The sequence below is a fragment of the Gallus gallus genome, chromosome 15, assembly GCF_016699485.2.
Source record: "Gallus gallus isolate bGalGal1 chromosome 15, bGalGal1.mat.broiler.GRCg7b, whole genome shotgun sequence".
Taxonomy (NCBI): domain Eukaryota; kingdom Metazoa; phylum Chordata; class Aves; order Galliformes; family Phasianidae; genus Gallus; species Gallus gallus.
In genome coordinates, this window is record NC_052546.1 from 6,063,665 (window position 1) to 6,077,656 (window position 13,992).

Consider the following 13,992-nt stretch of genomic DNA (forward strand, 5'->3'; position numbering starts at 1 on the left):
CCAGGGTATTGATGGAGCTGCGGTTTCAGTGACTTGCTGCTAATGCACGGCTGTTTTCGCATTAATTGGTGGGTGTGCACATGCTGGTGGCTTCTCCTGCAACACGGGTTTCTAGAAAAGTAAATAACCCATTGGAACCCCATGTAAATATGACTCCGGTGGGAGCCACGCCGTGCGTCAGCCGCTCCAAGCGTACTGCGGTTGCCTTGGGTAACGCTGGTGCAGTTGTATGCTGAAGTCAGGACCTCAGGCTTCCTTTGTTTTCCTCCGTCAGGAGAACATCGTGAAGCATTACCTGGTGCTGGTGATGTGCAGTGTAAGCACGGCTGCTCAGCTCAGCGGGGTCTGGGGAGCACCGCGACCAGGCTGTGCGTTAGTGCTGCAGAGAGCGTTTCTTCGTTATTAATCATGGAGAGGTTTGCAAACATTGCTTCATCCCTGGGAGCCGGGTAATCATTACCCTGTTTGTCCCCTGGCTTCTTGGCTAACGGATGGATGGAGGTGGGGGGGGGCAAGCTGGGAGGCCAATGGAGGCCGAAAACTGGGAACTTTCTGCCCATGGACCAAGCAGGGTTGGAATTAAAAACATTGCTAAAACCCAATGTGAAGCATGTTGGCCAGGTAGGGTTTGAAGAAAGAGCGTTGCTCAAATCCCCATTGGTACATTCCCTGTTGGTACGGGTGCTGGCGGTGCCAGGATGCAGGTGCCCTGCAGAGGAATGCTCTTGGCGACCAGCCGCCGACAGCCCCCGTGGCTCTGCCATCTCCCCAAGGGCCCCGAGTTCACCAAAACACCACTTTTTGACCCCAGAAGTGCTGTGTCTGTCCAGGAGCCACATGCCATTCCGCACCGCGTGAGCACGGAGCGCTGCAGAAGCAGCGGAGCTGGGGCCGCTGTGCCTCCCGCTACCGCAGCACTCCTTCAAATAGAAGCAGCTAATTAACATTATTCTTTAATTATTGCCTTTATCAACAAGGGGTCTGGTTTATACCAGCAGGATAGTCGCTTTCCCTTCCACTACCCAAGTGAATGCTTCAGTTCCTGTTGCTTTTGAAATGAATTTGATGTCATCTGCCCATTGTCACTTAATGGGGACACTTGGGTAATGATTGCGCGCTCCAGCCCTGTTAGCAGCACTGCGAGCGTGTAATTTAGCCCCTTAGGCAACGGTACTTTTGAAATCTCTGGATAGTTTTGAACTCTCTGTTCTTAATTAAATATGCAATTTTTCACGGTAACCAGGTTAATTCTTTTGTGTTGTGTTGTAATACTGTTAGGAATTTTCATAGTTCTTATTAAACATTATTCAGGCATTGTGAATTCCATAATTAAAAAAAATGAAAAGAACAAAGCTTGATTCACTTCTTTCTTTTCCCTGGTTAATTTATCAAATGAATTTTGCAAATTTTTCTTTTTGTCCCCAGACAGTGTGCCAAGTGTTTTAAAGGGGAAGGATTTAATTGCTCTGTAGGGATTGGTTGGTTATGAAGGATTTGGCTGTTTGATTAGTAAACCCTACTGGGAATGGTTTAATGCTCCATGATCTTAAAAATTGTCTGATTGTTGGGCTCTCCAAGGATGCTTTCTCTTTTCGTTATGTACGGCAACGGCTTCGTACAAGTGTGATTATGGGGTGGTGAGGAGGGAGCTGATCTGCCTGCCCCGGTGTAGGGAAATGATATTGGGAATGGTAGTGGAGGGACAACATAACTGGGGGCTGCAGAGCTGCAAATTCAGCTTTGTAGCGTCTCCTACTGAGATGGGATTGGAACACCCGTGTCCAGCAGGCCTGGAGGTGTTCAAGAACCGTGTGGATGTGGCACCTGGGGACGTGGTTAGTGGGCATGGCGGGGATGAGTTGGGGATGGACTTGGTGGCGTTAGTGCTGTTTTCCAACCTTAACGGTTCTGTGATTCTGCACGCACTGTTGGAGCTTGGGTCATGGAAGCACAGGGCCTGGGGTCTTCTTGTGGGATTTGGACTTTCCCATGGGGCAGGATGGGTTCTGTGTCGTGCCTGAGGCACAGGGCAGCCCTGGGTGATGCTGGCTGTGAGATGGCTGCCAGACAGAATCGATAGCGGCAGCTCCAGAGGGGCTCCCCAGGGTTATTTGGGCTTTAAGGAGAGGTCAAAGAACCATTGAACTTATAAATATATTAGTATTTAAGGGAAGAATTGCTGTCTTCTAGCTTGGTTTACACGGCACCGTTCTGGTTAAAGCTGAGGGTTGGGACCTTGCTGGTGTGGGAGCGGAAAACAAAATGTGCAGCAGTGCTGCAGGGGGGGGCCTTTGCTCCAGAAAGCATCGCAGGAGGTGTGCAGACAGCCAAGTGGCATTGCCAGCCCAAAAAGCAGAGCAGGGGTGCAAAATGTCTTCGTTATTTCTTGAAATTTTGCTTAAATGGGAGTTGTGCCAAGCCCCGACCGTGTGTGCACCTCAGCAGCGCTCGGGCTTGCAGCCTCGTGTAGTGCTGCTGCAAGACCCTTCCAGTTCCATGTGGATCCCAAAAGTCATTTTATATTAAAAAAAAAAAAAAGTAAAAAAAAAAAAAAGAAAAGAATGCAAAGAAGCAGACATTTGAAAGGTGAAGCCAAGCAGACGCTGGTAATGTATTCACAGGCATGACACAGAATGGCAGCGTGTCGTGAACCGCGTCCCCGGAGACCCATGGGGTGGGATATTGGCTTTAACCCACAAAGGCTCCAGTCAGGGCGTAAATTCATCAGGCTTACGGGATTGCTCTTGGACTACTGAATAATTTACGGTTCCAGAGCCCAGCCAGGTTCAGGTCATTGGGGTTCATGGGTTAATAACAGGTTTGGTTTTTGTTGTCAGCAGCTGCCTTGATAACATATGAAAGAATCCTATTCTGTTGATTAGATTTTGAAATGGATCAATTTTTAATCAGCAGAACATCTGACTCACTCAATAAGAGTAGCATTGTGGAGACAGAGTGGAGGTGCTCTTTATTTACAGGATTGTTTGTTTTTACCCATACGCAAATCCTTGGCCCCCTGGCCCCATTTCCCCCAGGAGAAATTGCTCGTGGTTCCGCAGCGTCGCGATGGGTGCCGGATCCAACCCTGCACCTCTGTAAATCCCTAAGTGCTTAAGGGATACCTGGATTTAGAGATCTGTTGCTAGTGATGCAAGAACACTTTCTTACCGATGCGTTTCCCGTGGACTGGTGGCTACCCACCCCAAGAGCTGACCCAAAGCAGGAAGGTCTCCAGCCAAAATCCTGCGCACGAGCAAAGCTTCAATGTGAGTGACTCGGACAATTTCACCATCACCTTTAAATCCAGAAGAGCTGAATTCCCACTCCAGGTTAATTTCTGAGTGGGGATGATGTTTTTGTCATTATTTTTTTAGTGCTCAAGGCACAACAGGCATCCCAAACCCAATGTGCTGCATCACATCCTAATACCTACACACATCTCTTCTTGTAAAAGCAGGCGTAAAATAAATTTTCCCATAAGTAGGAGCTGGTGTGTCAGAATTTCGGCCCGAAGCGATCGCTAACAACCAGCATAGTGGGACTCCCTGAAAACCCAGCTCCCACCTCCTTCCTTTCCCTCACTCTTTTTTAATAACAGAAAGGGTAAAAGTCTCATGAATAGAACTTTGCAAACGGTGTCACCGGATTAAAGATTGCTTTGCGGTTGTTGGGCGGGCGCTGATGGATCACTCGTGGAGCCCAGTTGCTGGCAGGTATTGATGCAGATAAGTTGGCTCTAGAGGTAATTTGCATGGCTTGCCCTGGGTGCTCTGCAGTTTTACTTTTAAAATGCATGCCTTCTGGCAGTCTCCTTCACCTAAATAAATATTTTCCCTCTTGCCAAGGATCAATTAAGATCACAGTACCATGGGGGCTTGTGGCAGCACTTCTTTTGCTTTTCTAGTTTGTTTTTTTTTTGCTTTTCTTTCTTGCAAGAGTTGCCTCTTGGGCAGTGGGGCCTCAGGTCCCATCCTGGTACCAATGAGACAGGTGATGGATGGGCATCTGCTAAAAAACATGAGCAACGTCAGGAGGTTAAATATGCACTTTGCATCATCCCTGGTGGTTTTATTTTCAGGAGAGCAATGGGTGTCACAAGGTCCTGACTTTCAAATTAAGTTTATTTTAGTGATGGAGAACGTGCTCATCTGCTGAGCATCCACTGGTTATTTTCTGAAGAGGATTTAAAGGAAAATTATAGAGTTATAAAACTGTATGAGTCGGAAGGGACCCCCGAAGGCCATCTGTTCCCACTGCCTGCAGTGCACAGGGACACCCACAGCTCCATCAGTGCTCACAGCCCCATCCCCTGACCGTGGCTGTCTGCAGGGATGGGGCACCACCATCTCTCTGGGAACCCTGTGCAGTGCCTCACTGCCCTCAGTGTAAAAACTTCCTTATATCCAGTCTAAATCTCCCCTCTTTTAGTTTGAAACCAGCACTTTCACAAAGAGTATGGGGTCAGCTGAGCTGGGTTCTGTTTGACAGGCTGGTGCTCGAAGGCTCAGAGGTGATCCCATGTGTCAGGTAATGGGGACAGCCCCGGGTTGATGCCTGAGGGAGGCATCGGCTCGTCTGGTCACTCATTAACTCTCCAAATTGCTGTTGTGTGTCACGGCAGAGGAAGTGCACAAACAGTGGATCAGTGCCTGGCTTTGGGCACTGCTCGGCCAGGGGTCACTCCACCAGTGCAGTGCTGGGGTCCTCCTGGGAAGGGAAGCGATGAGGTCAGAAATGTCGCCTTGCCCCTTCAGTTGGGATTTAAGGGAATAACAGGTGAATTCAGGTCTGTGAACCCGTGCCCAGGACAGCCCCAGGCCGGCAGGCAGCAGGTGGAGGCTACGCTAATTTGGGATGGAGTCATTGGGAGCAGCACGTCATCGGATCTCCTTCTCCTGGGATTTTGAAGGCATTCTTCCAGGTATGAGGCTCCTACGGTTTGAGGTATTTGAGCATGTTAGGATGACACGGGTTGCATTTTGGCAGAAGTCATCTTTTCCTTCTCTATCCCTTCCCCCCGCCATACGTAACCTCAGTCTAAAGGGGTTGCTGTATTTTTCCTTCGCGTTCGGCTGATAATTAAACAATAACAGAGCCCAGCATCCCTCCTGTACAGAGCAGATGGGGCAGCCTGAGTCCTAGCGCTCTGCTGGCTCCGACAGCGCTGAGTCCCTGTGATGGCATGGGGCACGTGTGGCACAGCTGCATCCCGCTGTGGGATATGGGATGGGATGTGGGATGGGGTGTGGGATGCAGGACGGGATGCAGGATAGAACGCAAGGTGTGGGATGCAGGGCAGGGTGTGAGATGCTGTGCTCCTGCCTCATGCCTTCCCACGGAGCCGCTTTGCTGTTAGCTGACGTGGAGGTTTTTTTGGTAACAAATACTTTTATAGTGGATAATCCCAGCCTGCTACTTGAAGAAGCCATTAAGGAGCACAGTGCGAGCTGCCTGCTGCACGGACCTGCGGTGTGCTGAGTGCCTCCTGCTGCACGGCTGAGGCACGCAGCACTGAAAAGTTTGGGGCTGCAGATTCCTTTGCAGAGGGACGAGAGCAATTTGCAGCAGAACCACCTTTCCCCATTTCGTCTCTGAGCTGTTTAGAAACGACGTTGTTTGCTTCCCATCGTCTGCGCTGGTTTCTCATTGCAATGCCCTATTTTATTTTATTTTTAAGCAGCTACAATTGATAATTTAGCTTCGGATAAGGCAACCTTAGAGCTTTTATTTCTCAGAGGCCAAACATTGATGTTGTGTGAAATGGGAGCTTTGCGAAGCCTTTGTATGGAACTTAGCTTCCTGAAAAATTTATTTACTGCGACTGTGATCCGCAGGAGCGAATTGATGTTTATCTACAGTAGTTCTTGCCAGAAAAAAAAAAATGCATAACTGCACTTTCTTCAGAAGCCTTGAAAGGCCTTTTAAATAAGTGTCTAATAGTAGGCTCTCAATAGCAAACAGCCAGCTTGACAGACAGTGTACAGTATATTATTAACTATAAGCAGGCTTAATCTTTTTCTCATGTTTTAGAGAATGCTTTATAACCCCATGGCCAAAGGATTCGTGATCGCCGGGTATGTGAAGCTGAGCAATATGGTGTGACCGCGGGGAGATCGATGCGCTGGGCTGCTCCCTGCTCCCTCCTTGCCTAAGTTCTGCGTGGTTGAGCCTGAGGAATACATGCTGCTGGTCCTGGGTGTGAGCCAAAGTGTTGGAGAAAATCGGCAGTGAGCGTGCTGGAAGGCAATGTGCAATTAGCCAATTAAAGGCGGTGTTTGCTCGGTGTGTAGCTCGCAGCCAGTTTGGGGTCAGTGGCCCTGGTGGCATTGTGGTGGCAGCATTGACATGGGGATGTTGTCTCGCAAGGTTCCTCTCGCACGGCTGGGACCAGGCAGGCTTCTCCTCATCCCTTCCATGTGTGGTATCTGCATCCAAGTCTGGTTCCGCATGGACGAGCACGTCCACTGAGGAGATTCCATGTCCTGGATGTATTGAGGTCCCCATCTTTGGTGTAGCTCAGTGGGACAGCAATGGATGGGGACAGTGGCACTGCCTCTGGGCATCCCAGGTCCCACGTCCCTTTTCCCTGTTCCACATCACCATCTGTGGTCTTAGGTCTCCATCCCATCTCTGACCACCAGAGCTCTTACATGGTCTCATCAGCAGGAGATGGAGCTGATGGCACCTGAGATCTTCCTTTCTAACCCAATTTCACAAATAATTTGTGTCCGCTCCAAGTGAAAAAGTGCTATATGTGTGTGCTGAGCCTCTCGGGATGTGAGCCAGCTTGCTGCAGGCTCCTTTGCTACTTCCCAGGGCTCCCCTGGGGCTTTGCCAACCTCCTTCTGGCTCCATGAGTGGCTTCTCATCTTCCTGGCTGTCCCCAGGCCTTCCAAATTCTGTTTTCCTGGCTTTTACCTATGTGCCATCCCTCATTACTACTCTGCTTCATTACACATCCGCACCTACCACGCTCTGCAGCCCTGCTGGAAGCTCTATCCGAAACCAGCTTATTATTTAATGTTTTTAATCATAAGGGGAGGCCGTTTCTGGATGCTGATTGATCCAAGCATCTCCTGTCATCCAAGCTTCTCTGGCTGAGGCTGTAATGAAATAGTCTGATGCTTTAACACAAGTGTCAAACACTTCCCCGACAGCACGAGCAGCACAGGCTTTGGTTGAGGTGTCACACCAGTTCTGTTTCCACAGTCATTCCTTTGATCCAGGAAAGGAGATAAGGAGTTTCAACTCAGGCTTAGGTAGCAGCTGCTCTTGAAGATTTTAAAAATAAGAAAATATGCAGTAATAGAAATGTTAAGCTTTCGTGTCGTGTTATGAACTAGTCCTGGTGCTGTGGAATGAAATAATGTAGGTGTAATAACAGTGGTACAAATGATGAACACGAGTTAATCCTAAACTAGAAAAGAAACAGAATGATTTTCTTTTGGGAGATGCTTGGAAATATCAGGCTTTCTTGATATTTCAGGTGAGAACATCTTCAGAAATGCTTTTCCTATAGGAAACAAGTTTGGCAGGTCCAGTTCCTCCCTGGCGTGGTGTGGTGGCACTGGGCTGTCACTGAGATATGGAAGTCTGGGCTGAGGATGTCCAATTGTAATGTTGAAGCACTTTTTGGAACACTGGGTTCATAAGCAAATGCTGTATGAGGTGCTGAAGAGAATTTCTATGACATGCTGTAATGAGCAGGTTGCAGCAAATAATTGGGTATCTGCGCTGCTTTCCCTTCACTCTCCTCCATATGGACACTGTGTGTGTTGGTCTTCTCACTTCGAAAGTTTTGCTTTTAGGGGTTTATTTCGAAAATATTTTCCTTACAGACATTCTCCCTCTCCCAGTGATGGTGCAACCAACCCTAAGGCATGGAATGTGCCTGGGATGTGGTGGCACTGTAGTGCCATGTTCCTGTCTGTCAGTCCTTCACAGACTGACATCCCTGCTGGGGGTGCAGCAGACACACAGCCTTATCCATCCATGCATCCATTCATCCATCCATCCCCTTCTATCCATCCATGCATCCATCCATTCCCATCCATCCACCCGTTCCAATGCTGAGAGTACTGCATTGGGAAAAAACAGGGGGCTGCTCTTGGCTTTGGCCAGAGCATATGGCTCGCTTTGTAGCTGCTTCTCAAGACAAATTGTGGCGACTTTTTCAGCCAAGGAAAGCAAAACCCAAAAAGCTGGGAAGGCAGTGTGTGTGAGATGCTATCTCTGGGCAGAGCGAGTTACAACATTTAATACAAGGAAGCTTTGAGGGCTGCACGGTCTGCATCAGAGCGCAGCGTTCCTGCGCTGGAGATTAAACCTCACATTTCATTTTTATACACTGTGCTTAATCCAATAATGATTCCATGTTACAAACGGCAATAATATCTTTCAGCATAGTTAATCAGAATAGACTTAATGCTGTCACTATTTATTAACCTTTGTTGAAAAGCAAGAAGTTTTCTTCCTAATCTGTGATTGTTGCTCTTGTCAGGCTATATCAAGTGCAAACCAGCTTTGGCATTCATTAAGGCAGGAGGATGCTGCCCTGCCAGCTGGGATGCCTGCAGTGGATGGGAACGCTGGGTGGGGAGCTCCCAAAATCCTCCCCAGGTCCCCCTGTGTCCCATTGCTGGGTGGTGGTTGCAGGCAGGAATTTTGCCCTTCGATCTTCTCGCGTTGTTCTCTCGTTGCAGAGCAGCCTGTGCTGGAATTGGCTTGTAGGAGCACCTGGAATTAATGAGCCAGCTTGGTGCTGGGCAGAAATCGATGCTTCCTGCATTAATTGTGCCGTGTTCCAGCTTTGTCTTTTTATTCTGAGTTATGTAGTTGCAGGCAGAGATGTCTCTCTTTGGCAGTAACCCAGGGGTCTTGCTCTCATGCCTGTCCTGACATGGTGTTGGTGACACAGCACAGGAGAGCTCGTTTTAGCTGTGTTTTTGCACAGTTTGCCATTTGATTTTGCTGCTTTTGTGGCAAGCAGGGTGCCCACTCCAGGGGAGCAGTGGCCTCGTGGTGAATGCTTGGGGACCCAGGGCAGCCACCTGGGATAGGACAGTGCCCTCTCATCCCTTCACTCCCACAGAACAAGCAGCCCAAAAACTCAATGCAAGCAACCCCCAAACCTCCTGTTTTTACCTGTTTTCATCACTTCATGTCCCCAGGATTTCCCTTGCAAAGCACCCATGGGATGCAGTTGGTGGCACACGTTTTGACAGCGCTGAGTTCTGTCTTCTGAACTAGAATGGGTTCACTGAGGTGAGTTTTGGTACCAACAGCATTAATTTGGAACCCATTTAAACCTCCTCTGCAGGAGGCTGGCATCTCTTTCTAGTTGGATATTAGAGCAATTCCTTCTCCCATAGAGCAGTCAGGCATCAGCACAGGCTGTGCAGGGTGGTAGTGGGGTCTCTGTCCCTGGAGGTGCTCAGGAAGCATGGAGATGTGGCACTGAGGGACATGGTCAGCTGGCATGGAGACACAAAAACCCCACTTTGCTAACATCACTGAAGCCTAAACATGGTATTTATATTTTTAGCCAATTGTTCTTTATGGTATCGATTTACATGTAATATAGTCCTTGCATGAATAACTACCGTAAATCTGGAAACATTTATCATCTGAAGTAGCTGTGAACTCAGTCAAATTCTTTGTTTTTTTAGACATGGCTGTGAAGCTCAAACCTCAAGGTAGAGAATAAAATGTAAGCCAGATTCTCTGCTCAGAGTTTCATCCCATGAGATGACTGACCCTTGAGAGGAGGGAAGGGTTACAATAACTTGGCAAAATGAATAGGTATGGGGTAAATCACAATGAATGGAGACTTTGATCTGGGCTGTCAATGTTAGTGATGGTTCTTCCCAGCTGGAGAAATGAAGAGGGGAACAGAGGGGAACAGAGGGGAACAGAGGGGAACAGAGGGGAACAGAGGGGAACAGAGGGGAACAGAGGGGAACAGAGGGGAACAGAGGGGAACAGAGGGGAACAGAGGGGAACAGAGGGGAACAGAGGGGAACAGAGGGGAACAGAGGGGACACAACCTTTTTCTCATGACTTAGGTATGCCCGATCCCTGGAGGTATTCAAGGCAGGTTGGATGGGACCCTGATTTAGTTGGCAACCCTGTCCATGGCAGAAGGGTTGGACCTCAATATCTTTGAGGTCCCTTCCAACCCAAGCCATTCTGTGCTTGTATTGTACGACTTTCCTCCTCTGCACATCCTGTTGATGGCAATTTGCAGGACTGTGGGTTATGCATGCTCAAGGCTCTCTGCTTCCAGACTTCTTCAGGTCTTTATGAAGCAGTAACCTAAAAAAAAAAAAAGCCAAGAAAAGGAAAAATCCCAATCCCGTGTCCCCATCATGCGTGGAGGTCTGGAGTGCTCTGCTGCTAAATTTAGCCATTTAAAAGAAGATTATGGCCTATCCACTCGGGACTTCTAAAAAGGCTTTCACAATAACTCTTGAGAGCCTGATGCCTCTAATCCTTAACTTTAATTTAAAATAAAGAAATCTTTTCAACTTGCCCCGCTCCCCTCCCCCTGCCCCATTATTCAGGCTGAGGCTCTCTGCCGCTCGCTTATGGAGCAGAGATGTGCTAAGCTGGTTTAATTTCTTAGGAAGACATTTTATTTTTAAAACAGGAGGAAAATCAAGCCAACACTCGAGAGCGTACACAGCAGTTTACCTCCATAGGAGGAATTAATCAGCCTATAAAGTTCAAAATGTACAAAGAGGGAAAAAAAACCCACCCCGAGTGATCAAACACGAGGCTCTTCTCTGCGATGTGAAGATAAAAGCCTCTTCCTCCGCACGCTTCCCTGCTATTGGCAGCCAGTGGGGTCAAGATATTTTTTTTTTGTTATGGAAAGCCAGAGATAATTAATGTTGTTGAAAGAGGGCTCTGGGCTCGGCGTCTGGCAGGCGAGCCCCCAAGTCTGGGCTGTGGTGAGGCAGCGGCGAGCAGGGAAAGTTCCCCGCAGAGGAGCTGCCAGCAGAGTGAAGCCATAAATAATAGCAGGAGATAAAAAAGGAGGCTTGGAAGCAGCACGGAGACGCTGCTCCTTGGGGTGGGTGTGTGGGCAGCACAGGGTTGGGGTTCCATCCCACCCTTGGGTCCCGCATCACTGAATCCCTCTGCGTTCTTGGGATACCCCAAGGATGCTCGGTGCCCCATTAGCTATGTGCTTGATGTAGCTCATTTGGATGTGTCCTGTTATAGGGTTTGTGCTCAACCTGCCTGTGTTGGTAATCAATAGATGTATGGTCACCCAAGCTGGCTGTGCATCTCTTCTATCAAAGCCGTGACAACGAAAGATCAAGATGTGAGCACGCAGACTCATGCATCGAACGCTATTTAAAAAGCAGGATGAATTAATTACCACCATTAACGACCAGGGATAGACTTTGGGAGGCTTCAGTTAATAAATGGGAACCTCAAATGTGGAGAAAACCACATCGATGGCATCCCAGTACCATGCTCCAAGACGGCTCTGGTCCCTGAGCATCTCAAGCTGTCCCCATTGCACAGTGCTGGGTTTTCCCATCCAGCTGCTTGCTTGGATCCTGTTAATTAGGATTATTTTTTAATTGCTTGGAGGCATTGCTGTCCTTTCTCAGCCCCGTTGGAGGAGCAGTGCTGATGACCGTCAGCCCCTTTTCTGTGCTGGTTAGTTGTAATGCAGCAGCACCAGAGCTGCAACCAGACAGGACTTGTCAGCTGTAAAAGACACTGGCAGATTTTATTAGTTGACAGAAGGGGTACTTTTTTTTTTCCTAGGAAAAATATTAAAAAGTCATTTTAGTTTAGAAACCTAATTTTAATTTAGTTAGATTTTAATTTAATTTAGGTTTTAAATTCATTTTCCATCAGAACTCAATTTTTCAAGTGTAATTTGATGCCGTCAGTGGCCATAATGTTTAATGTCCTGCCTATAAATTGTGGGGACGGCTCAGAGATGATTTACAGGATCTGGGCTGATGCGGACACTGGATGAGGCCGTGCCTGGCCCTGCACATTGCCCAGCATAGGAAAATGACCCAAAGGACTGTGTCATCAGAAAGCCCCACTTGTAGTCACCTGCACCCACAGAGAATTTGTGTTTCTTCCCTGTTTTTCAAACGAGGCCCCTGTAAAACACAGCACCATTGCATAAAATACCATCCTGATTTAATCCATCCCTCTGAGTGTTCCATCTAATTACGGTATTAGAGAAGTCTTCAGAGCATGTATTGAGCATTATAAATGGGGATAAGATGATTCTGGTAATGGCTTAATGATACAGGTGAGACAGTTGGTATCTGCCTGCATCCCTGGGCTGTGGCCAGACTGATTTGGCGGAGAACAACCCCAGGGTGCTCACGTCCATTAGCAGGCTTTGATTTTCCTCTTGCTTTTGGCTTCTGAGAGGCATTTCATTACCTGCAGGGCACACCGTGCCCATGGGAATTCTTGCGTGGTGACATTTGTTTGTCTTTTTCCTTGGCCAGCTTGTACAGTTACAGGTGTTGCATGAATCCCATGGCTGCCCAAAGGCTGCCCAGAGCATTTCCATGGGATTTGCTTCCTGTGATGCTTGGCCACGTGTAGCAATTAGACAAATCAACACAAAGGGAAAGGCATTACAACAAGGGTGTGATGACAGAAGGATAAGCACAATAGAAAGGTGCTATAAAGGAAGGGAAGAAGATTGCTTACCTGTATCAGCAGACTCCAGGTTTACAGAGCAATGCTTCACCAATCCCAGGGGCAGTCAGCCCTTAAATGAGGTCTAAGAGGTGCAGCCAGGCTACACCCCTTCTGATCACAGCTGAATTGCCTTCACCTGTGCTCCCAGGGCTGACCGGGTCCTTTCCCCAGGTGCTCCATCAGTGGTTCAGGCAGGGACTCAACAGTTCCCATACAGCTATGGGTTGATCTCATCCCATATGTCATCCCTTATCTATCTCACTCTGTATCTGATCTGTGATCAAACCCTGGTGCAGTTGTGGTTGTGCGCTGGTGGGACCTGACACACATGGCAGCATCCAGGCATGATACTGGAAAAGTGCTGTGGCTCAGAATTCCAGACTGGCTGAGATTGTAAGGAACCTCTGGGTCCATTTGGTCCAACACCCAGAGGGACACAACCCATCAGGGACACCCAGAGCAGGGTGACCAGCACCATGTCTAGCTGACTTTTGAAGATCTCAAGGAGGAGACTACACAGCCTGCCTGGACAGCCTGTTCTCATCCATCCAGTTCCACCCATCCTTCAGAACTCACTGTGGCCCCGAATGGCCTGGTCCAGCGTGGTGTCTTGGCTTGGTCTCTCCTGACCTGCATTTTTACTTAAACCTGTGTAGATCTGCAAGCTGAATGACGTTCATCCCCACCAGCCCCACCACTTCCAACTCGGTTCCTGCAGAGCTGAGGCTCCCAGCTTGTGCTGCCTCCCCCCAAAACATTTGATGCCTTCGGTCAATTTTAACCCGATTACTACAGATGTGCACGTTTCAGACAGATGAACTTCTGAAAACTCCCCTGAAGAACGTCTGTCAGGCTGCCAGGGACAAAAACTCCGAGATTATCGCCCTTGGTGGAGAGCAAAAAGTGCAAAGGTTGTGAGCACAGCCGTGCTACGAGACACAGGAGAATCCGCAGCTGCTGCAGAGCTGGGGTTCCCGCAGGCTCTGTGTGCTCCCTGGTTGGGTGCAGGGTGCCCGTCCCCACCGGCACGATGCCACCGGCGTCCCCCAGGTTGTCATGGCTACTGACGCATGGGACCCCAGGGACTGGGCTGGGAATTAATGGCAGCCCTGGATAAAGGATTCCTGTCTCAGCCGAGTTGATGGATTACATTGATGTGCCATTTGTCATACTGTAATTGTTCTGGCAAATGTAATACCCACTAGTATAAACATTGTGCTGCTTTGCTAATAAAACCGAAAATAGGAAGAGAAAGGATGATGCAGTGTTATGTGCGCTTAAAGAGACACGGCCTCCTTG

At 48.5% G+C, this 13,992-nt stretch overlaps 1 protein-coding gene across 11 annotated transcripts in view; it reads left to right on the forward strand.

Annotated features, from left to right (window-relative positions):
- The window catches only part of CUX2 (cut like homeobox 2), a 53,916-nt gene that overhangs the window by 5,284 nt on the left and 34,640 nt on the right, over positions 1-13,992 (forward strand). For 2 of the 11 annotated variants that reach the window (XM_015275553.4, XM_040648435.2), the window contains exons 1-2: positions 4,680-4,727; positions 4,807-4,921. The exons of 7 other annotated variants lie outside the window; for them this stretch is intronic. In XM_015275553.4, coding sequence (XP_015131039.1) covers positions 4,723-4,727; positions 4,807-4,921 — 120 coding nt within the window. In that variant the 5' untranslated portion in view covers positions 4,680-4,722. Of the gene's footprint in view, positions 1-4,679; positions 4,922-13,992 lie in introns of those variants that run through there. 2 more of the 11 variants (XM_046901271.1, XM_004945582.5) reach the window with 2 other exon arrangements.